We start from the raw sequence: 23,676 nt of genomic DNA, 5'->3' as shown, positions 1-23,676 counted from the left end.
GATATATATATGCCTGATTTTTGCACCAGGATTGGTATAAAGGTATACCGAATATTGATTATTTCTGAACTCTTAAAACTTTATGAATATGAACTTGTTTTCTTTGCATTATTTGAGGTCTGAAAGCTCTGCATCTTTTTTGTTATTTCAGTCATTTCTCATTTTCTGTAAATAAATGCTCTAAATGAGAATATTTTTATTTGGAATTTGGGAGAAATGTTGTCTGTAGTTTATAGAATAAAACAACAATGTTCATTTTACTCAAACATAAACCTATAAATAGCAAAATCAGAGAAACTCATTCAGAAACTGAAGTGTTCTATTCATTTTTTTCCAGAGCTGCATGTATTTTCCTTTACTGTTTTTTATTTACTGAATCATGTAATTGATCTGTGTTGATGGACATATATTAAACACAAACATTTATATTTTATATGTATCTTTATATTAATTTGTAATATGTTTTATGTGTTTATGTAAAAATACTGAGCTCTGAAAGTGTTTAAATCAACGGACAGTTCTAGATAGAGTTAGCTAGAACCAAAAGACAAATCAAAAATAAAGTTCTACTCCTATTTAACGTAAGAAAGTTAATTTGTTTTCTGTCAGGAATGTTTTTTAATTGTATTTATCCGTTCCACCTTAAATGCTGCAGTTACAGTAATTAGTGAGATGTATTAGCTTGAGGCCAGCGCAGGCGCGCCGCGGCACTATTTAAGGTGGAACGGAAAAGTTTAATATAATCCTGAAGAAAATCTGAACTCACCCTGGTCTCCGCAGCTCTAGTAACTAAATTAATCATTTATTGAAGCTTTTTCAGACACAAAACCCTGCAGATTTAACCCAAAATCTGATAATTCGTCCCGATTCGGCTGAATAACTGTGTGAGGGAGCGGGGTTAGCTAGCTGGCTAACTACAGGAGAAAAAGCCACAGAGCCGCGGGCGCGAGGACGAGCGGCGCGCGCGGCTCGGGTTTGGCGCCTTTTCTGCTCTGAGGTAAAATTAGGGGAAATTACTTTAGGGCTTAGCATACTTAGCTAACTAGCCACATATCCTATTTACACAAACAGATAAATAACCACCGCCTCATATATCATCAAATTATGATTTTTATTTATCAAAACAATAAATAACTACATTAAAAATTTTATATTCTGGACAAGTTCACACTTCTCTGCTAAGGTAACTAGGTAAGGTAACTAAGAAGCTCACAGCTAGCTAGCTATCAGTCTGTTTATTTTTTATTTTATCAAAAAACACTAAATAAGTTTGTTTTTTGAAAATCAAATGTTCAGCTCTTGTTAAACTTCCTTAAATTAAAAAATCTGGCTCAAGAATAAATTAAATTTATTAAAAATACATTTTTTTACAGTGGATTTACTACATTCTTACTCGTGCCACATTTAATTTATATTCACAATATTTATCCCACTTAACACAGCCAATGTTTATTTAATATTTACACCCCAAATTTAACTAATATTAGCTATATTAATAATGTAAACCTTCATGTTGCTGCTACTTTATACTACCCTTTATATTTTGTGTATTTATTTTCAAACCTATTTATTTTATTTCATCTTTATATTTATTTATTACATATACCACATGTGATAGGAATGACAAAAAAAAATCCTTGAATAACTAATAAATGAAGAAGTTAGCTAAGTTATGTACAAAGCTAGTTAGCTAGTCATCCCCTAACCAAAATGTTTTAATTTTTAGATAGATTTAACATTTAAAATATACATATTTCTTCCTCTTATTATTTTATCAGAAACTCTAACTGTATAAGGTTGTCTTCCCACAACCAAATTGTCAGCTCCTCCCAAAATAATGGGTAAACTCCCTTGCTAATCAAAAATACAGTATAATACATTTAACTGTTAAAACACTGTGATTGAATTCATTCACACTCATGACACATTTAACATTTACATAATGCTAACCCTAGACCCTACAGTTTTTGTTTATTAAATATTCCCACCCCACATTTAACTAATATTAGCATTGTTAATAATGTGAACCTTTATGAATTAATAAATGAACAGAGTAATCAAATAATGTACATGCAAAAAAATGAATATTTGTTTTTGTAAAATCTAATATGCTTTTGCATCCACACCATAGTTTTTTAAATTTTATAAGAACCCTGTATAACAGTATATGTATTTATTTCTGAACAAATATATATTACACATATCAGAGAATGTTACCCTTCACTTTTATAAAGTAATTTTTGTATTTCTATTTTTTCTATACTATATATATCTATATATATTTTTCGATGTAGGTTTTTTATAACCTCTGCAGGTCAAGAATTAAAAATGTGTGTGTATATATATATATATATATAATACATTTTTGATTTTGGTATTTTAATTATTCATTTAGTTTGTTTAAAAAAAGGCCAGCAATTAAAACGTGTCCAAGAATTCCCTCCTGTCACCTTTAATAATATATATACTTTATATTTTATACTTTTTATATCTGTGGTATCATAACCAAACTTGCTGCATATTTAGCAATTAATAATACTAATTTTACTTAATATTTTTCATCAATTATGTCTCCATAATTGCATAACTTGCTGAGGGAAAGTTTAAGCTTTTAAAATAATCATCAGTTTTAGTCATTAAATGCCAGTTTTTACTAAAAAACATCCACCTTGTCATTTAGCTTTTACTGTATTGAGATAATAATTCAGGTGTAGCTGATCAATTTTAAGAGAAACAGGTGTATTTTTGAGTAGAGTGTAAACAAACTCCTTTGTTCAGGTGGATCCAGGTGTGAGTCCTCCTCCAGTCCAGGTGGAGGTGCTGGTTCTACAGCTGTGGAGAAGAGTGTAGAAGAAGATCCCAGTCCGCAGTGTCTTATTCAACAACAGGAGCTGATCTGCTGAAGGTATAGAACCCATTTTTATTTCTTTATTCTTGCAGCAATCAGTGAAGAAATGCTCTATTTTTGAGATATAACATGTTAAATATTGTTGCTGCCATGCCTGTTTTTAAACGTGACATCAATTAAATATGGTGATTATTCTGTACATACAAAAAATGTAAGCTGCAGTTTTGTAGATACAAGGTTTTTATATGGCAGTGATCTAAATGTGCTAGCTAATTTTTGGTGATAATGTCTCTGGGTAAGTTTAGGTGTGGATGATTTTTTGAAGTGGTAGTGTTAAAGCTGAGAAAATGCAAAAATGTAGGAAGTAAAGACTGTAAGTAAAAACATTGATTATATCATTTAAATTGGATCAGCACCAGAAAGCTGAAATTCACTACAAAAACAGGAGCACCAGTGAGTTTTCCCCTGTTGTGTTTACGTGGATCTCCGTGGAAACGTCCACCCAAAGTGTAATTAAGGTGCGCGGCAGTGGACAAATAGCTATTTTATTAAACGTCCCCATAAAAGAGAAAATTACCCCAGAACCCTCTGAGAAACGAATCACGTCTGGATAGGGCTCTAGTCTCTAAAAACATTCAGACAGCCTGTACCTGATTTACTTAATATTATAATTTTTTCATTATATTATTTTTTAATAGTTTTGTATTTTTAATTTGTATTTTAATTTGTTGCTTTTTTATTTGTATTTATTGTTATAGATTTTTGTTGTACTGTGTATGTTAGTTAATATACATTTTTACTGTCTTTTTTATCTTAATTTCTTATCAATTAACCTCAAGTTTTGTTTTTAAAACGATTAAATTTATTTAATAAGGGTGGCCCTCAATGTACCTCACAGGCAAAATAAAGGTTGATTGATTGATTTAAAAATTGGAAGGAAATTTTATCATCAACATGTGGGTGACATTAGCCAACCCTTACTTTCACAGCGTGCATTATTTTTTAAATATTAGGAAATCTGATCTTTAAAAATTTGGATATGATTTCAATAATTGTTGATAATTATCAAGTTGTAAAGTATCCTTGTCATAAAAAAGTAAAACTATGTATACCTTGATTTAGTACTATTAGTCTGTTCTTGATAATGTATAGTAAGGAGAGAATATACACAAAAAACAAACAAAAAAAGCTAAATTAACAGGAGATATTTTTTATATATGTTTTTTTTATTAACAAAAGTGTTGATTTTCAATTAGAACCCGTTAGAAATCTAGGCCTATCTGGTTTTAGTCTGGTTTACATTACACAATCGATCCTTATAGCAATGAATGAATAGTTCAGTGCAGTAAAATTCTCCAAGCTGTCATCAATCATTATTTTTATTTGGTCTTCCCACAGGTTTTGGCAAAGCCTTGAGATCCTCCTGTTTGTCCCCAAGAACGCTGAAGTCACCGGCCCTGCATGGAAGTAGTATGTCTGGTGTGAAGGGGTAGGTATCACTAGCCTCTATTTCATGTCTTTTTTTTAGGTGAAAATGGTGATAAAATGTACTTTTTTGTGAGAAAACCAAGTGCAAGCCGATTGATGTCTCTAGGTTTTCTCCAGAAAACATACTTGCATGTTGCATTTAGTGCTGCAGTACCTTTTGGTTCATCTCATGTATATATTTTAAGGCTAGTAATTAAAATTAAATTAAAATTGAGACCACCACAGCACAGTCTAAATGTGATTTTTTGCATCAAAGACCAGTTTGTTCAGGACTAGAAAAGAGGGAATGACAGTAATTTAGCCACAAAGTGGTACAATACATAACAGGACAACTGGTTCAGCGGATCCAGAGATCGCCAACTTTCTGTAGAGTCAATTATTACAGACTACAAACTGCAACAAAATGAAAATTAAATTTTAATTATTGCATACGATATGATACGGCACACCCCTAACTGAGATATTAAAAAATACAAGAATTTGATCAGATTTGTAACAGAAGTCAATGATCTAGAATGCCATGATACTAATAATAATGCACTCCAAATATCTCCATATATCCAGGATTAAAGTAAAATAAATGATACTGAACAGATATAATCTGTCTCTAGTAGATATAAATTGGAAAATGAGAACAGTGGGAATTTTTCTTTTGAAAAAAGTAAAACCCTGACGTGATAATTAGGGGTGGGTGATATGGCACCATATTTCGAATCAGATTTTTTTGCTTAATGTGGCTCAGATCAGATTTTTAATGGCTGCGTTAACGTGCCAAATTAGTCAAATCAGATTTGAGTCACTTCCATATGTGGTCCTAAATCCGATATGTATCCGATCTACGGACATGCGGCATGAATGGGAACGTCAAATGAAGCAGAATTCATGCATCATTTTGCTTTTAGGCATTAGCATTAGCGATATGTGCTTCTCTCTCGTACCCACACTGCATCTCTTGGTGCAGCTGTGCAGCTATAGCTGCAAAAAAACAGCAAAAGCAAACCACCTGTCCTTTTTTCACCTCCTGGAGCTGAGCATGAACTTCAGAGCAGCTGTTTACTGTTTCTCCACTCCAGCAAAAGATGCTCCACATATGAGCTGCTAACTCATCCATTTCCCTTTATAAAGCTACGAGTCTCTCCTCTCTCTAATATGAGGGTTTTTGTTGTTGGTGAAGAAGGAGGCGTTTATACAGGTATCAATGTGCAGCATGTGAGACGATTCAGGAACAGATTCTGTGTTCACATTACACACAGATACAGATCACTTACATTTACAGTGAATGTGAACCAACAAGATAGACAAATCTGATCTGAGCAAAAGTGGCGTGTTGTGAATGTGAACGTAGCCTTGTTGATGCATTTAATATTGAATTTTATATATTTTTTCCTTCTCCAGAATGTAATGACCTCCTGTTACATATCCTCTACGACGGCACCTAGTGACCTTTTTCTCTACAACCTCAATCTACTTCAACAGACACCTCAAGAAAGATAGCACAATGTTGTCATTAGACCAGATCAAATGTGAGGATGAAGTTTCTACAAGCTTCACTCAGACGATAGATATGTCTGCTGCTGTACACAGTACTATTTCCTGCACACAAACACAAAACAGCACAGAAGAAGAAAGATGTTTTCAGTGTTTAGATTGTGGAAAGAGTTTTAGTCAACCGGGTGTTTTCCAGAGACACCAGCGCATCCTTTGCGGGGAGCAACTGTGTACAGAATGTGGGAAGAGTTTTAAAGACTTCAGTACCCTCAAAAAGCACCAGCTAATTCACGCAGAAATAAAACCGTTTCCGTGCCTAGAGTGTGGAATGAGCTTTAGCGACAGTAGCAACCTCAAAAAACACCAGCGCATTCACACTGGAGAGAAACCTCATCGCTGCTCAGAGTGTGGAATGAGTTTCAGAAAGAGAAGTGGCCTGAAAATACACCAGCGCATTCACACTGGAGAGAAACCGTATCACTGCACTGAGTGCGGGATGAGCTTTAGTATCACTAGTAACCTCAAAAAACACCAGCGCGTTCACACTGGAGAGAAACCGTTTCAGTGCTCCGAGTGTGGGAGGAGTTTTAGAAATAGTAGTGCCTTCAAAGCTCACCAGCGCATTCACACTGGAGAGAAACCGTATCAGTGCCCAGAGTGTGGACAGAGCTTTAGAGACGGTGGTGGCCTTAAAAAACACCGGCGCATTCACACTGGAGAGAAACCGTATTACTGCTCAGAGTGCGGCATGAGTTTCAGAGAGAGTAGTACCCTGAAAACTCACCAGCGCATTCACACTGGAGAGAAACCGTATCTGTGTTCAGAATGTGGATTAAATTGTAGAGCTCTCAGCCAACTTCTGACACACCGGCGCATTCACACTGGAGAGAAACCGTATCAGTGCTTAGAGTGCGGGAAGAATTTTAGAGACTATAGTGCCTTTAAAAAGCACCAGCGTGTGCACTCAGGCCCAAAATCGAATGATTAATCAAAATCAATGCTTAATATTAAAATGTTTGTTTGTTCAGAAAGTGTTTTATATTCTTAAACATTGTTAATTATATTTAAAGTAGACAAAAGTCATTGCAAATGACTAATTATTTAATTATTATTAGTGTTGTTGGTCTATATGGGTTTAATAAAGTGTGTTTAATGATGAGTGCAGTGCATCGCCTATTGCTATTTTTTTTGTGTGTGTTTTTGCACTTTGGTTATAAGCTCAATATAAAAAAGTTTGTTTGTTTAGAAATTATTTTCCATTCTTAAATTATGTTAAATTATATTAGATTATAGAGGAAAGTCCTTCAGATATCATTCTTGTATACTAATTTACAGATGTACATACCTGTGGATCATTGTTCGTACTGTTTGTGTTTTAATCTTTGGGAGATCTGATCTTAATAAACATTTCACTTAAATAATATGTCTATGCTTCTTCAGTGTTGCAATGTTAATTAACATCATTCTAAACAAATTTCACTTATTTAAGCAGCCCAAATTTTTTTAAACGCTCTACTCACTAAAATAATGTAATGTTTAAATATAATTTGATGTAATTTAGTGAATAGAAGTTTCAGTGTATCTGTTGGAGGGAACATATTTCATGTGGCGTTCCACAAGGGTCAATCCTTGGCCCCATTTTATTTTCTTCAACTTGATTCACCTTTTTAGCACATCTTACACAGCTTAATCTCTATGTAAAGAAGAATGATTTCAGTAGGTTAGAGTGCCTCAATGATTGTATTCAATAATTAAAGTTTGGATGATTTTTGATCTGTTTTGGTCTTGGTCAGAACAATTTGTGTATTATAGGTTTGAAACTAAAGAACACTTAAAAAAGTAAAATAAAATAAAAAAAAAAGAAAGAAAACAAAAAAAAACTAGAATAGCAGTTCCTGCTAACTGGTGCTCTTATGCTACCGTTTAACAACAGAGCAACAAAATGATAAATACAGAGCATTAAAATCATGAAGATGTTTTGAAGTGACTTCCTATTTCAAAGACAACAGAAGTTGTTCATTTGTTCAGAGTTTGTTTGTAGTTCTAACATACTTAGGTGTTTTTTTACTCACTTTTTTTTATCTCCCACAACGTTATTCCGTCTTCAAGCGACTTTTAGGACAGCCAATTGCTATTTTGCTTTCACAAATATCATATGTAATATTCTTCCAGTTTAGGTCCTCCTGCTCTCCAGATGGGGGCAGTAATTCTACAGCTGTAGTTCTCTATAAACAACAGAGAAGAATATTCTGCAGCGTCTAACTAGGATCTGATCTGCTGCAGGTAAAGAACTTTACTATACTTTTACTCACTGTTTACTCTCACTTTACTCCTAACATTTATTGAAATGTGGGGAGGAATGCTGTGTTCTGAAAATGTAGAGGACAAATCCCTGTTGCAACAGTGGAAGAAGAAGCTGCTAAAAGACATTTATATACCAAGTGCCCAGTCAGAAATATTATTATTATTATTATTATTATTATAGATAAGCATTGACAACTTTAACTGGCCACAGAACACAACTTTCAATTCTCAACTGCTATGTTATAGACGGATACTATATTTAAAAAGCCCTAAAATGCAGCCAATAATATGAGACACAGCTCTGGAAAAAATTAAGATTTCACGTCAGTTTCTGAATCAGTTTCTCTGATTCTGCTATTTATAGGTTTATGTTTGAGTAAAATGAACATTGTTGTTTTATTCTATAAACTACAGACAACATTTCTCCCAAATTACAAATACAAATATTGTCATTTAGAGCATTTATTTACAGAAAATGAGAAATGGCTGAAATAACAAAAAAAAGATGCAGAACTTTCAGACCTCAAATAATGCAAAGAAAATATAAAGTTCATATTCATAAAGTTTTAAGAGTTCAGAAATCATCAATATTTGGTGGAATAACCCTGGTTGGTTTTTAATGTTTTTTTCATGCATCTTGGCATCATGTTCTCCTCCTCCACCAGTCTTACACACTGCTTTTGGATAACTTTATGCTGCAAAAATTCAAGCAGTTCAGTTTGGTTTAATGGTAATATCAAAGAAACTCATAATTTTTAAGTGTTTTATTTTTTTCCAGAGCTGTATAGAGAATGCAGAATGTATAGCAAGACCAGGTTGTCGCACCATGAAAATTGTACAAAAATGGTTTTGATTAACGTGTTTTTTACACTTGCCAGAGAGGCAAATCTCTAGGCTATTCATTTAAAATGTTTTATCAAATACACATTATTTGTATATAGTTATCTAGTATAGTGCCTTCTTTGATTATAACAAACAGCTTGTTCAGTTTGAGTGCTTAAAAATTAATATTTTTCCTTATTGTGTTAAATTTAAAGGTAGTTTCCTCCAGAATGGAAGAAATACCTCCCCTACTATCAGTATCCAGTTTTTACTCTATATAAATACCACCACCATTCACCAGAGCGTTCACACCGGAGAGAAATCACATCAGTGCTCAGATTGTGGATTAAGTTTCAAAATACACAGTCAACTCCGAATTCACCAGCGTATCAGTGCTCAGAGTGCGGAAAGAACTTCAGGATACAGAATCAACTCCAGATACACCGGCGCATTCACACCGGAGAGAAACCGTATTACTGCCTCGACTGTGGACAGAGTTTCCGAGAGCGTAGCACCCTCAAATCACACCGGCGCATTCACACCGGGGAGAAACCGTATCGATGCTCGGAGTGCGGGATGACTTTCGCTCATCTGAGTAATTTCGTAGCGCACCAGCGTGTTCACACTGAGAAACCGCATCAGTGCGCGGTGTGTAAGAGGAGGTACAGGTACTCTCACAAATGCCACTGGGCGTCAAAACCTGCGAAAATATGACATTATCGACTAATCGTTCAATAAATGGACATGACCTCAATCATTTTCATAATTCACAACCTCCATCCACACATCAAAACAGTAAAAAGTAGTACCTTCATGTGATAATTAAGAATGGGTAATTTGGCACCATATTTCAAGAAATAATATCGTTCACCATATTAACAAATGTTGGTGATTTTATCGTGTACGACACGATATGGCGCATCATTAGTTGGAGAACAGCTGATTTTCGTAGTTGATATGATAAAGAGTAAATAAACCTCCTGATTTTATGACTCAATCCTCAGCTCAAATTGGAAAAATGCTAAAAAAAAAAAAAAAAGAGAAGATGAGAGTAGTTTGGGAGGGGCACTGTGTGATGTATGGGTTTAGGGGCGGGGTAGAGGTGAAAGCTGATTGGACTGAGCAGTGTACCTCTGATAGCGATGAGACGCAGATGGTTGGATGTCAGCAGGGGGGGGGGGGGATTATTGATTGATTGATTGATTGATTGATTGATTAATTTGCATATTGTGAGTGTCAGAGCAAGAAGTTCACAGACCCATCATCCTGGCCTATAGCACAGCTGAACCTGAGAGGGAGCTGCTGAGGCAGAAATTACCACACTAAAAGTGTTTTTAAAGGTTAGGAAATGTTTATAATAATTTTAAGCAAGTCTGGTATGTTTTATTACTTCAAATGAAGTATGAACTGTATCTGTGGTTGAACGAAAGTGGACTGGTCCAATCACAGTTTTTCTCTAATCTTTTGCATGGTCATGTGTGAGCTGTTTTTAAATAGCTAAAAAGCCTGAAGGTTCTGCTGGAATGGAAATAAGAAATTATACACAAAATAATCCTGCAGTGGACTGGAACCCTGTCTAGTCCAACTTTTTCAGCCAGTTCCAATTTTGTTTTATTTAATGTGAGAATGTGTCTCATTGTATTGTTGTAAAATATATATATATATATTTTTTGACTTGTGTATGTGTAGAAATAATACAACTTTATAAAAACAATTACGTGACTGTACATATATCATTTATTATTTATATATTTATTTATTATAAACAAATAAAAAAAGAGATTAATAAAATGAAATAAAATGTAAGAAATATAAAAAATAAGGCTTCCACTTTTATTTGATTGTATATAAATATTTCACATAATTTCAGAAATGTAGTATTTTCTCTGTAATGACGAGTGTAAACATCCACATTTAACAGGATGAACTTATATTTACTGACTGTTTGCAGCAGCTGTGATTGGCTGGGCAGTTTTAAAGGAGCTGAAAATAAGCGTTGTGATTGGCTCAGTTTATCAGAAGTCAACATCCCATTAAAAGGGATCTGATGTCCCATTTCCCCAATTACTGCAGCTCCTTCTCTTCATTCCTCCTCCTCCCCTCCTCGACCCCTTTACCTTCTTACAGGATAGGAAAGGAGGATTATGTAAGAAGGAGGAGCTGTCAGATACACAAGTGTCAACAAAACATTCCCCATTTTTTAAATTTGGGTAAAAAATTTCATATGTAATTTTTTCGTACTGAAATAGGCCACTTGTTTTGTTCAAGTATTTTTATTTTATTTAAAAGAAGAATAAGAAAATAAGACCTTTTTTGGAAGGGTGGATAATAAAAATAATAATAATAATAATAATAATAATAATAATAATAATAATAATAATAATAGCAAGCTCAAAGACGTCCACTGTATGAAAACCGTAAGATATATCTTATCTTATAAGCTTCTCCGCCAAAAGATTATTTTATCAGTTTTGTTCAGCAATTTTTAAATTCATTTTGTATTGCAGCTCCTACTAACATTACTGTTGTTTAAACAGAATGCTGGAGAAGTAGGAGAGGAGGAGTAGAAAAGAAGGAGGAGAAAAGGAGGATTAGGTAAGGAGGAGGAGTATGTAAAGAGAAGGAGGAGTAGAAAAGGAGGAGAGGAGGATTAAATAAGTAGAAGTAAAGGAGTAGGTAAGGAAGAGGAGGAGTAAGTAAGAAGAAGGAGGAGTAGAAAAGGTGGAGAGGAGTATGAAAGGAGGATTAAATAAGGAGAAGTGAAGGAGTAGAATTAGGCTGGGAGGAACAGGAAAAAAGGAGATGAGGATTAGGTAAAAATGAGAGTAGGAGTAGGGAAAGAGAATAGATGGATTAGCTAAGGAGGAGTAGGTAAGGAAGGGAAGGAGGAGGAGGAAATGATAAGTTAGAGAGAACGATAAGGTAAGGAGAGGAGTAGGAAAGGAAGAGGAGAGGAGGAGTAGGAAAGCAGGAGGAGAGGAGTAGGAAAGGAAGAGGGGGATTAGGACAGGAGGAGTAGGAAAGCAGGAGGAGAGGAGGAGTAGGAAAGCAGGAGGAGAGGAGTAGGAAAGGAAGAGGGGGATTAGGACAGGAGGAGTAGGAAAGCAGGAGGAGAGGAGGATTAGGAAAGAAAGAGGAGGAAAGCAGGATTTGGACAAGGGAGTAGGAAAGCAGGAGGAGGTAGGAGTAGAAAAGGAATAGGAGGAGTAGGAAAGGAAGAGGAGGATTAGGACAGGAGGAGTAGGAAAGCAGGAGGAGAGGAGGAGTAGAAAAAGGAAGAGGAGGATTAGGACAGGAGGAGTAGGAAAGCAGGAGGAGAGGAGGAGTAGGAAAGCAGGAGGAGAGGAGTAGGAAAGGAAGAGGGGGATTAGGACAGGAGGAGTAGGAAAGCAGGAGGACAGGAGGAGTAGGAAAGCAGGAGGAGAGGAGGAGTAGGAAAGCAGGAGGAGAGGAGGATTAGGAAAGAAAGAGGAGGAAAGCAGGATTTGGACAAGGGAGTAGGAAAGCAGGAGGAGGTAGGAGTAGAAAAGGAATAGGAGGAGTAGGAAAGGAAGAGGAGGATTAGGACAGGAGTAGTATGAAAGCAGGAGGAGGGAGGAGTAGAAAAAGGAAGAGGAGGATTAGGACAGGAGGAGTAGGAAAGCAGGAGGAGGGAGGAGTAGGAAAGGAAGAGGAGGAGAGGAGAATTAGGTAAGGAGGAGTAGGAAAGCAGGAGGAGAGGAGGATCAGGACATGAGGAGGAGTAGGAAAGGAGGAGGATGAGTAAGTAGAAGGAGAGTAGTAGGTAAGGAAGAGAAGGAGTAGGTAAGGACGATTACGTAAGGATGAGAGGAGGAGGTGCATTAGGTAAGGAGGAGTAGGTGAAGAGAAGGAAGAAATAAGGAGTATGAGAGGAGAAATAGAAGAGGAGGAGGAGTAGAAGAGGAAGGAATACCTAGGGAGGAAAGGAGGATTATGTAAAGAGGAGAGGAGGAATAGGTGATGAGGAGGAGGAGAAGGTAAGTAAGAAGAGGAGTAGGTAAAGATACTGGACGCAGCCACAGAGAACAGTTGTAGTAATACTCCTCCAGTCCAGGTGGGGGCAGCAGTTCTGCAGCTGTAATTCTGTACAGATAATGAATAAAACAGAGAAGAAGATCATCTGTATCGTTATAGATAAACAGGATCTGATCTGCTGCAGGTAAAGAACTCTACTACACTTTTACTCACTGTTTACTCTCACTTTACTCCTCACTCTCTCTCTCTGATGGAGGAGAAACACTGTAAATATAAACAGTAAGATGTGAATAATTATATATTATATATGAGCAGATATCAGTCTTTATTCAGACAGATCTGAGGAGATTAATGCTGCAGTGTTTATACTGATACTGATGATCTGGTTTGGTTGGAGATTAGAATATCATTGAAAGGTTTATTTCATGCATTTATTCATTTTATTGTTGATTGTTATGGTTTACAGCCAATAAAAACCCAAAAACCAGTGATGGTTTGGAGAGACATGTCATCCTACTGGTGTTGATCTACTGTGTTTCATGTACTGAAATGTTTAATAAATGTTTAATATCTCAGTAATATGTGATAATGGTGATATTGGTCTATATTGTGTTTATTTGTGTGTTTGTTGTTTACATATATAACAGTGAACAGTATTTATTCAGTCATGCTAAATGACCAATCAGTGCTTCAATAACTGTGATTCCATAAACAAACTGTAGAATTCTGCAGTAGGAGAAGAATAAACTATATATTTCCACCAAACTATGATTAATAAAAAGGGTATGAATGCTTCGTTATGCTTATATATTATGTCAGTGACATTTAATTGTATAAAAATGACATTATTGTTTATCGCAGTCATATCTTTGACAATATATCATCCACAAAATATTGTTATGGTGACAGGCCTAATAATACACCTTAAAATGTAATCAGTACTGTAACATACCAGAAAAAATATATAAGATCCATTACGTCAATGTAATCTCTTTTATTGTTTTTACTTTAGTGATTGCTTTCATTTTGGTACTAATTACGCTAAGTTTGTTTTACACTGCAGTTCTGTTACTCTGTACTTTAGTGGAGTATATGCTACCGCCACCATGCTTAACAGTTTGAACAGTAAGTGTTCTTTAGGATGAAAGGCTTTTTTTTTCACTCCTCAAAATGTACTATTTTTTTTAATTCTATGTGGTTTGTAACACAACCAGCACACTATAAAATCAAATAAACTCAAATTACTTAGTGTTTTTTTTTTTTACATAAAAACAGGTAGCAGAACAAAGACTCAAACACAAAACATAAAAAGCAAGGAAACACACTCTCAAAAGTTTCTCAGGGGAAGTCTGTGAAAAATATTTCTCACTTCTACTATTTAGTGATAAAACTCCTGCATTTGGACCGCAATTGTAAAAACATAAGGATCAGTGAGTTTTTAGGCTTTTTTCTTGGTCACATGACATCATCACAGCGTTCAGTAGCTCCTCCATTTCCGCTCGCTGTTGTGTTTTTAACATGGATCTCTGTGGAAACCGTGGCGTGCCCAAAGTGTAATTACGGTGCGCAGCAGTGGACAAATATCTATTTTATTAAAGGCGAGGAGACGAAACTCCGAGATGTGCGTCCGGACGGGACTAAAATTACCGGAGGAGCACGGAGTTCAGAGAAAAACAGTAGATAATTCAGACTGTAATTTTCTCAGAGGACGTCTGAGAAAAACACCTACATGATCGTTCTGGACAGGAATAAAATCACAGAGGATAAAAACCCCGTCCTCCTCAGGTCAAAACTGCTTAAAGATTATGGAAAAAAGATTCAGGAGTACTGATATATTAGTAAAATTAAAGTAATAAAGATGATTAGTTAGAAGATAAAGAGGAATTGCAGCCTAACTAAAGAGAGCAAGGTAACATAGAAATGATAGCAAACTGAATCTTGAGTTTCTGCTTTATATCTTTGATATCTGACAGAATTACGTTTTCTTTTTCTTTCTCCTCCAGGATGGACTGATTCCCTGATCTCCTGATCTTCTGTTCACAATTTGCTCTCAGAATCTCTGAATCTCCACAAACCCAAGAAATATCACAGGATCTGTTCACAATGTCAGAATCAGGAGAGATTAAATGTGAGAGCTTGGAGTGTAATATATCCAGTTCTTCAAAAACATCTTCAGATCTTTTCCATACGAATGAATCTCTAGGACAAACCCAAGAAAACTCCTGCTCAGTTTGTGGGAAGAGTTTTACAGCTCCGAGTTATCTCCAGAAACATCAGCGAATTCATACCGGAGAGAAACCCCATTACTGCTCAGAGTGCGGGATGAGTTTTAGACTAAAGATTCACCTTCGAAAACATCAGCAAATTCATACTGGAGAGAAACCGTATCAGTGCCCAGAGTGTGGGATGAGTTTTCGAGCCATTGGCACCTTCCAAACCCACCAGCGAATTCACACCGGAGAGAAACCGTTTCAGTGCGCAGAGTGTGGGCAAAGCTTTAGAGATGGCAGTACCCTCAAAAGACACCAGCTAATTCATACTGGAGAGAAACCGCATCAGTGCTCAGAGTGCGGACAGAGTTTTAGAGAGAGTAGCACTCTCAAAACACACCAGCGAATTCACACTGGAGAGAAACCCTATCCCTGCTTAGAATGCGGGAAGAGTTTCGGAGTACAGAGTAATCTCCAAACGCACCAGCGAATTCACACTGGAGAGAAACCGTTTCGCTGCCCGGAGTGTGGACAGAGTTTTAGAGTCAAGGCTCAACTTCAAAAACACCATCAAATTCATACTGGAGAGAAACCGTATCACTGCTCGGACTGTGGGATGAGTTTTCGAGCGATTGGCACCTACCAAAAGCACCAGCGAATTCATACCGGAGAGAAACCGTATCGCTGCTCAGAGTGCGGACAGAATTTTAAAGAGAACGACGCCCTCAAAAGACACCAGCTAATTCACACTGGAGAAAGACCATGTCAGTGCTCAGAGTGTGGGAAAAACTTCAGAGACAATATCGCCCTCAAGATGCATCAGAGAATTCATACTGGAGAAAAGCTCCATCAGTGCTCAGAATGTGGGCAGAGTTTTAAAGAGAGTGGTGCTCTCAAAACGCACAAGCGAATTCATACCGGAGAGAAACCGTTTCAGTGCACAGAGTGTGGGAAAAACTTCAAAGAGAAGGGAACCCTCAAGATACACCATAGAATTCATACTGGAGAGAAGCCGTTTCAGTGCTCTTACTGTGGGAAGAACTTCAGAGAAAAGGGAACACTTACGATACATCAGCGAATTCATACTGGAGAGAAACCGTATCAGTGCTCAGAGTGTGGAAAGAGTTTCAGAGTACAGGGTGATTTCAGAAAACACCAGAAAATTCACACTGGAGAGAAACTGGATTCATGTTAAGAGTGTTGGATTAAAAAAAGCATTAAATAGGAAAATAAAAGCTTAATCATGCAAAACAGCTCGTTGCACCAATGCACAGTGGGGGAAATCCCATGGTGTATTATTGTGAATATAATGTAAAGTATTGAACATATTGTGTGGAAATGTGTTTAATTTGTTTTTTGTCTAGTTCAAACATGAAATCAGCTTATCTCAATACAGGAAGAGATAAAAGATGAGAAAGTGGAGACCTCTGGAGAACTTTGGGTTGGAGTTCGGACACTTTCAACTAGTCGTAGTCCTATCAGGAGAGTCAAGAAGAAGAGATAACCCAGTTAAAGGAGAACTCTGGTGTGAAATGGACTTATGGGTGTATTTATTAAAACGTGATAAAAAGTACTTAAATTTGTTGATTAGCTCTCCTCCGCTCTCCTGCAGCTTTCTGACATCCAGTATTTTGTGCTCTTTACCCAAACAGGCTTTAGAATGAGTGATACATTGTTTTTTACACCGTTATTCAGCTCAAAGTAGTTTCACAACTGACATTTAAAAAACGCAGTTTACATCCCATAGCGTAGGTAAATCTCCGGGCGCCGTAAATTTAAGTTACAATAAATCAACCGTCGAGCACGAGAACGAATAGTTAAATATTTTGAGCGATGTTTATGCCATTTGTTGTTGGTTCTTTGCATTCTAATATCAGCAGTAACCAGTTATTTTATATATTTTCAGCAACAGCTGGAATTCATGCATTTCCAAGCAATTAATTTTGCAATAAACTTTTTTTCTTGTCCTCGACGGTTGACTTATTGTAACTTAAACTCAAGATGGCGGTGCACTGAGATTTACCTACGCTATGGGATGTAAACAGTGGTTTACTGTGCACTTTTTATTAGGGGTGTGACGAGATCTCGCGAGATTAAAACGTGACGATATTTCTCGTCAAGCTTAAACCTGTCTCACGGGAAAAAAAAAGTTTAGTGTGGACTTTTTTACAGGGATCTGGCAACCCAGTAGTGATAGCAGCGAGTGTGGTGGCTGAGCAGTGAGAGCAGCTCTCAGCAGAAGAGGAAAATTCAGGTATTTGTATAGAAGATGCTTCTGCTACTTTTAAGTTGTATGTCTGGCTGCATTTTGGCTCCAGTGGAAACAATAAACGGTAACAGAGTGACCAACAAGATACAAACCATATATAAATACTGTAAGTAAATCCTACACGTGACTGTTTCATAGACAGCTGTACTAATCCCTTAGCTCTGTACTGTATTAAAAAACATGTTCTGTCTCTGTTTCACTTCAATCATAGTCTTAATATGACTGGTTGTGGTTTGCACTTATTGTTTACACTATATAAGACCTAGAAAAGTTTGATTTTTATTTTTCATTCTTATTTCTATTTCTATTTCTTATAGAATCAGTGTGTGAGAGAAACCAGTCGATAGTTTTTTTTCAAATAAAACTCAAGTTTTCAAGCTATTTTTCATTTTTTTAATGTTTTCTTTAAAATTTTATTTTTAAATCTCTTCTCGTTCTCGTGAACCCAATATTGTGTCTCGTCTCGTGATATTAGTGTCTCGTCACACCCCTACTTTTTAAGTTATTAATGCCTTGTTTTAAATATCAGGACTCTCCGGATTCTACCAATGAGAAGTGTGGAGCTACTTTGAGCTGAATAACGGTGTAAAAAGTGATTTATCTGCAGGGTAAAATATGCCCCATATCACTCATTCTAAAGCCTGTTTGGGTAAAGAGCAGAAAATACTGGAGGTCAGAAAACTGCAGGAGAGCGGAGGAGAGATACTCAACTAAGATAACAACTTTTATCATGTTTTAAAACACAGAAGTTCTGCTTTTAAAGGGAGGAAATTCCAGGATATTTATAGGATGTTAGATTGGAAATGGGAGGAGCTTCAGAAAACACTAAAAAAAACAAGGTCCCAGAGATTTTCTGTAATGCCCATCTCTTTATCTCTTTTAGGCATGCACAGAGAATGTATTTTTTCAAAATGTTAGATTTGTGGATCTAGACAAAATACTGTACTTTACTAATATAATATTAAACAAAACCAGATTTGTTGATTTTGCATCCTTTCCTATCCGTTGGCTGCTTAGGTGCGTCACTTTTACAAAAGCAAACATTGTTTTCTGCCTCCAAAGATCAAAGACTAAATGTACAGATTACATTGTAACATATTAACTTCAATATGGATTGAATTTAGCAGACGCTTTTATCCAAATTGACTTAAAACAAATGATGTACATTATCAATAGAGGACATAGAAATTCAAGGCAAAACCTTTAGCGAGTAACATCATGTTAAAAAATACTTATTATTAAGATTTATTAAGGCACATGAACGAAATCCTCACGCGTGGGAATGAGATAGTTAAGTCGTAGTCAGAGAATAATAAAGCATGCTTTTTTTTGTAAATTAAATCCAATGAAGAAACTGAATGTTACATCAAAGCCTCTTTAATCCAATTATTATCTTTAGTAAAAAAATGAAGAGTGGTTTCTTTTTATTTTTAGAAGAGATGGAAAGTGGAGTTCTAATTGGACACTGCGGAGCCCCTAAGGTGACATTATGTAAAAAATAAAAAAAGAAAGTGTGGGAACGAGATTATTAAGGCGTGGGAACAAGATCATAAAGGTGTGGGAACGAGATAAATAAGGTTTGGGAATAAGATACTAATGCATGGGAATGAGATAATCAAGGTGTAGGAACAATATACTAATGCGTGGGAACGAGATAATTAAGGTGTGGGAATCAGATACTAATGTGTGGGAACGGGATACAAATGTGTGGGAACGTGATAACTAAGCTATGAGAATAAGATACTAATGCAAGGGAATGAGATCATTAAGGTGTGGGAACGAGAAAATTAAGGCGTGGGAACGTGATAATTAAGCAGTGGGAACAAGATAGTAATGCATGGGAACAAGTTAACTAAGGCTTGGGAACGAGATACTAATAAGAGAGAGTACTGGTTTCTTTTTATTTTACTCTCTGAATGAATTATGGTGATATTTTATTATTTAATTCTCATACTAAAAGCTGATTGGTTCAGACGCAGACAGTATACAGACCTGTTTACCTTCTTTACGCATCATATTCTACAGAACCCTTGAGAGCTGAGAGCTTTATCAACTGTGAAACTAAAGGACCTTCTGGCCACGACACAATGGCTTTAATTTAATTAACTTGTTCCTACGCCTTAATAAGTTGTGACCACGCCTTAATGATCTCATTCCCACACATTAGTATCTCATTCCCACGCATTAGTATCTCGTTCCCACGCCTTAGGATCTCGTTCCTTAATAAGGCGTAGCCACGCATTATCTTTTTTTTTTTTTTTACTTGATGTCACCTTAGGGGCTCAGTAGGGATTGTTTATTAGGATTTAGTCCTGTGCTTCATGTTCTTTTCCAGTAGGGGGCAGTAATGCACCAATAATCAGAGTACTGGCCGTCAGAAATCCCATAGAAGAAGCTGAAGATCTGAGTCCGCAGTGTTTTATAGAGAAACAGGATCTGATCTGCTGCAGGTAAAGAACTCTACTACACTTTTACTCACTGTTTACTGTTTAGATATAGAATTTGTGAATTATTTGAGTTTATACAGAAGCTGTATTTATCCAGACTGATCTGTGAAGAGTAACGCTATTATGCTAAAGCTGTTAATCTGTTATATTGAGTAAATGTACCTGTTTAATAGAGGTGTGCCAAAAAATCGATTCACATAAGAATCTTGATTCTCATTTACTACGATTCAGAATCGATTTAAAATGTCCCAAAATCGATTCTGAGGGGCGGGTTTTAGACTGATTTTGGGCTGGGTATTTTTGTTGGACCTGGCAACCCTGGGCATAGCGCTTGTCCTTTCAAACGGAGATCTTCCAGACCCACACAGAGCGTAGGTGTTTGAGAATCACCGGTAAGATGGCAGAACAAGCACTATATTACCTTAGATTAACGTGTAGTTTCAATGTTTTATGGCAGAATGCTTCATAACAAGCATAAAAAAGATCGCTAGTAGTTAGTTTCAGTAACTGTTAGCTAGCTAACTAGCTAACTTTCCAGTTCCACCTTAAATAACGCTACAGGTGGCAGCGGGCTGCAGCATTTAAGGCGGAACGGAAAAATAACAATAAGCTAATCAGAGCTAATTTCAGCTCCTCATCACAGAGGAATTAAGGAATGGACCATATGAATTAATTTCTCCACCTCCTGCCCCCTTTCTGAAGAAATACAACGACCTTAAATTAACTAGTTAATCAGCAGCTGCTCCTGAACTTTAGCGCTCCACTGCTATCATCACATCAGCCCAGCAGCGTCACCTACACACCACCGCTAGTAGCCTGGTAATAAAGCAGTGTTATTTATTATTTATTTATTGTTCATTAACGTCATTGTGATATCCCAGTGATTCCTCTGTCACTGAGGACCCACATTCCTGCACATTTTATTGTTTTTGTAACACATTACCTGCTCCAGGACCAGTGTATATTATGGAGGGTTTTTTTTCAATAAGATTCATAAGCCAGAAGCAGAAATTTTTATAATTCAAATCGTTTTGAATCAAAAATCGATTTTGAATCGAATCGTGGCCCCCAAAATCGGAATCGAATCGAATCGTGAGATAGTAAACGATTCCCACCCCTACTGTTTAACCCATAAATTGGTCTTGATCTTGGTTCTGCCTAAGGTTTCTTTCTGTTCATTTAAAGGAGTTTTTCCACATTAATCAGCATCTCTGTGGTGCTGCTCATGAGAGGCATGGAACTGTTTTAATTTAATTTAATTCATTGGGTACCCATTACTTTACATTGATTAAGCATAATCAAAATAAAGAGAAACTGAAACAAATTATATCTCAGTTCAGTATGAAGTTTAATAAAAATTACCCGGTGAAATTGTCCCAATCTCGCACAAGTGAAAGCCAAGGTCTTCCCCTCTCACATTATGAAAAAATAAAATACATTTAATAGATAAAATATTTTTGTATAGTGTAACAAAATAAATGATGCAGTAAAATTTCTCCAAATTTGCACTTTTAAATAACCACTGCTAGACTGCTGTTGTGATATTATGTCAAATAAAATTATGAAATTCATGAAAATACCTAACAAATTTGTAAAAATAAAGTAATTCAGTGAACTTTCCCCAAACTTGTAATAATAAAAGCCAGTGGCTGCCCCTCTCTCACACTGATGCTGAATTGTTGTGGTATTACGAGAAAGTTATGTAGAATATATAGAAAATAATTTTATTCTATAAACTACAGACAATATTTCTCCCAAATTACAAATAAAAATATTCTCATTTAGAGCATTTATTGACTGAAATAACAAAAAGATGGAGAGCTTTCAGACCTCAAATAATACAAAGAAAACAAGTTCATATTCATAAAGTTTTCAGAAATCAATATTTGGTGGAATAACCCTGGTTTTTAATCACAGTTTTCGTGGGTGCGCGCTCCGAGAGAGGGTGCTTTTCCTGGTAGGGGTGCAGATTTAGGCACTACTATGATGGTGAATTTAGAACCCCTGCCAGGAAAAGCACCCTCTCTCGGGAGAGGCTGTAAGGGACATTTCTTTTTCCTTATTCCTTACAATTCAGCGTAGCTTAGAACAGCTGGTATTTGCATTTTCTAAGTAAAGTTAAAGTCAAGAAGACGTGGGCGGGCTCCCGAGAGGGGGTGCTTTTCCTGGCAGGGGTGCTGAATTCGGCATAACACCAGCTTACCTGCGAGAACAGTGATGAGAGCAATGAATTCCAACAACAACAATCAATGTTATTTATGCTCTGCTGTTTTTGTCATATCGCAAAAATGGCATTAAATATTATGATATTATTTTAGGGCCATATCGCCCACCCCTAGTAGACAGTTCCAGTGTGACATTTCTGCGTTGACGAAGAGTTTAAATATATTGATTAAAGTATGCCGGGGAAATTTGTTGAGACTTGTATTGAATTTTATTTATTTCTTCTCTAGAATGTGACAACCTCCTCAAGTCTTCTTCTGCTCCTAGTATCTAAATTCCTAAAGAGTGCCACAGATTTACTTTCTCAAATATCTTGGCAAACACCAACAAGAAGGATATCTCACAATGCAGAAATCAAAGGAGATAAAACTTGAGGATCTTGTGGTTGCAGGATCTAATACTCAAAAAAATACTCAGAAAAAGAAAGTTCACTGCTGCTCAGAGTGTGGAAATAGGTTTCCTGGGCCTCATCATCTCAGACAACACAAGCGAATTCACACCGGAGAGAAACCGTATTACTGCTCTGATTGTGGGAAGAGTTTTACACAAAAGGGTAATCTCCAAAGACACCAACGCATTCACACTGGAGAGAAACCGTATCAGTGCTCAGACTGTGGAAAAAGTTTTAGAGGACAGAGTGTTCTCCATAAACATCGGCGCGTTCACACTGGAGAGAAACCGTATCAGTGTTCAGAATGTGGAATTAATTTCCGAGAACTGTCTCATCTCCAAACACACCAGCGCGTTCACACTGGAGAGAAACCGTATCACTGTTCAGAGTGCGGAAAGAGTTTTCGACGTTCAAATTTTAAGAAGCACGAATGCCTTAAAAGCGAAGTAGAAACTAGTGCAAATCTACCTGTAGCCTCTTTAATCTCTAATCTGATTCACTCATCAGGTTCATGAACAGTTCCTATTGTGCAAACAGGACCACAACTAAAGCTACTAAGGCTACGTTCATATTATTAGCTACTTTGCTCAAATCTGATGTTTTGCTCAGATGGAATTCGTCTATCTTGTCGGTTCACATTTACAAATGTAGATAATCTGTATCTGTGTGTCACGTGAACGAATCTGTCCCTGAAATGGCTTACTTTGGGCGCGCGTTTCCACAGAGATCCATGTAAATACAACAGTGAGTGGAAATGGAGGAGCTACTGAACCTAATGTCATGTGACCATGAAAGCCTAAAAACTCACTGGTCCTCCTGATTTTTCAATTGCAGTCCGGAAGCAGGAGTTTTAAGTTCTTTACCACATATAAAATGTTTTAACACATTAACTGTTATTATCATTAGGGGGTATGTTTAATAAAATTGGATTTATACTTAACGGGTCATGTCTTGAAATTATTTTGACTGTCATTTGCATTGATTATTTAGGAAAACCTGAGAAAAATATAATTTGGCCCCATGGTTTTAAACACATAAGGAACAAAAGATCTGTAGCATCCAATACTGATGCTTTGTCCAATACTAAGCTTTGTCCTTTTCACAAGGATTTTTCCAGATTGTCTGAACTTTTCATGTGAATTAGTTGCTAATTACTTCTATTGCAAATGCTGTTATTAGTACTGTGTACA

General features: G+C 36.4%; 3 protein-coding genes across 18 annotated transcripts in view; all 3 read left to right on the top strand.

Moving 5' to 3' along the window:
- Window positions 1-18,409, top strand: part of LOC103034338 (gastrula zinc finger protein XlCGF26.1) — a 73,122-nt gene extending 54,713 nt beyond the window's left edge. For 5 of the 7 annotated variants that reach the window (XM_049472857.1, XM_049472861.1, XM_049472856.1 and 2 more), the window contains exon 2: window positions 14,950-18,409. In XM_049472857.1, coding sequence (XP_049328814.1) covers window positions 15,050-16,351 — 1,302 coding nt within the window. In that variant the 5' untranslated portion in view covers window positions 14,950-15,049 and the 3' untranslated portion in view covers window positions 16,352-18,409. Of the gene's footprint in view, window positions 1-8,046; window positions 8,108-13,069; window positions 13,131-14,949 lie in introns of those variants that run through there. The other 2 variants (XM_049472862.1, XM_049472860.1) reach the window with 2 other exon arrangements.
- LOC125788909 (zinc finger protein 729-like) overlaps window positions 1-23,676 on the top strand; it is a 90,891-nt gene that overhangs the window by 54,725 nt on the left and 12,490 nt on the right. The window contains exon 1 of one of the 10 annotated variants that reach the window (XM_049472847.1): window positions 8,089-8,107. The exons of 7 other annotated variants lie outside the window; for them this stretch is intronic. The gene's annotated coding sequence lies outside the window, so the exon portion shown is untranslated. Of the gene's footprint in view, window positions 1-8,088; window positions 8,108-13,112; window positions 13,131-19,805; window positions 19,876-23,676 lie in introns of those variants that run through there. 2 more of the 10 variants (XM_049472845.1, XM_049472841.1) reach the window with 2 other exon arrangements.
- LOC125788917 (zinc finger protein 239-like) lies at window positions 4,371-7,133 on the top strand. Its single transcript, XM_049472871.1, has one exon. It carries the CDS (start codon window positions 5,835-5,837, stop codon window positions 6,810-6,812), a length of 978 nt encoding a protein of 325 aa, XP_049328828.1. The 5' UTR covers window positions 4,371-5,834; the 3' UTR covers window positions 6,813-7,133.

Source organism: Astyanax mexicanus, unplaced genomic scaffold (assembly GCF_023375975.1).
Source record: "Astyanax mexicanus isolate ESR-SI-001 unplaced genomic scaffold, AstMex3_surface scaffold_31, whole genome shotgun sequence".
In the NCBI taxonomy this organism is placed as follows: domain Eukaryota; kingdom Metazoa; phylum Chordata; class Actinopteri; order Characiformes; family Acestrorhamphidae; genus Astyanax; species Astyanax mexicanus.
Note: the sequence above shows the minus strand (reverse complement) of the source record. Positions and strands in the feature narration are given on the sequence as shown.

Excerpts from the sequence above, each read along its gene's own strand:
- LOC125788917 (XM_049472871.1), top strand. The coding sequence starts at position 5,835 with ATGTTGTCATTAGACCAGATCAAATGTGAGGATGAAGTTTCTACAAGC.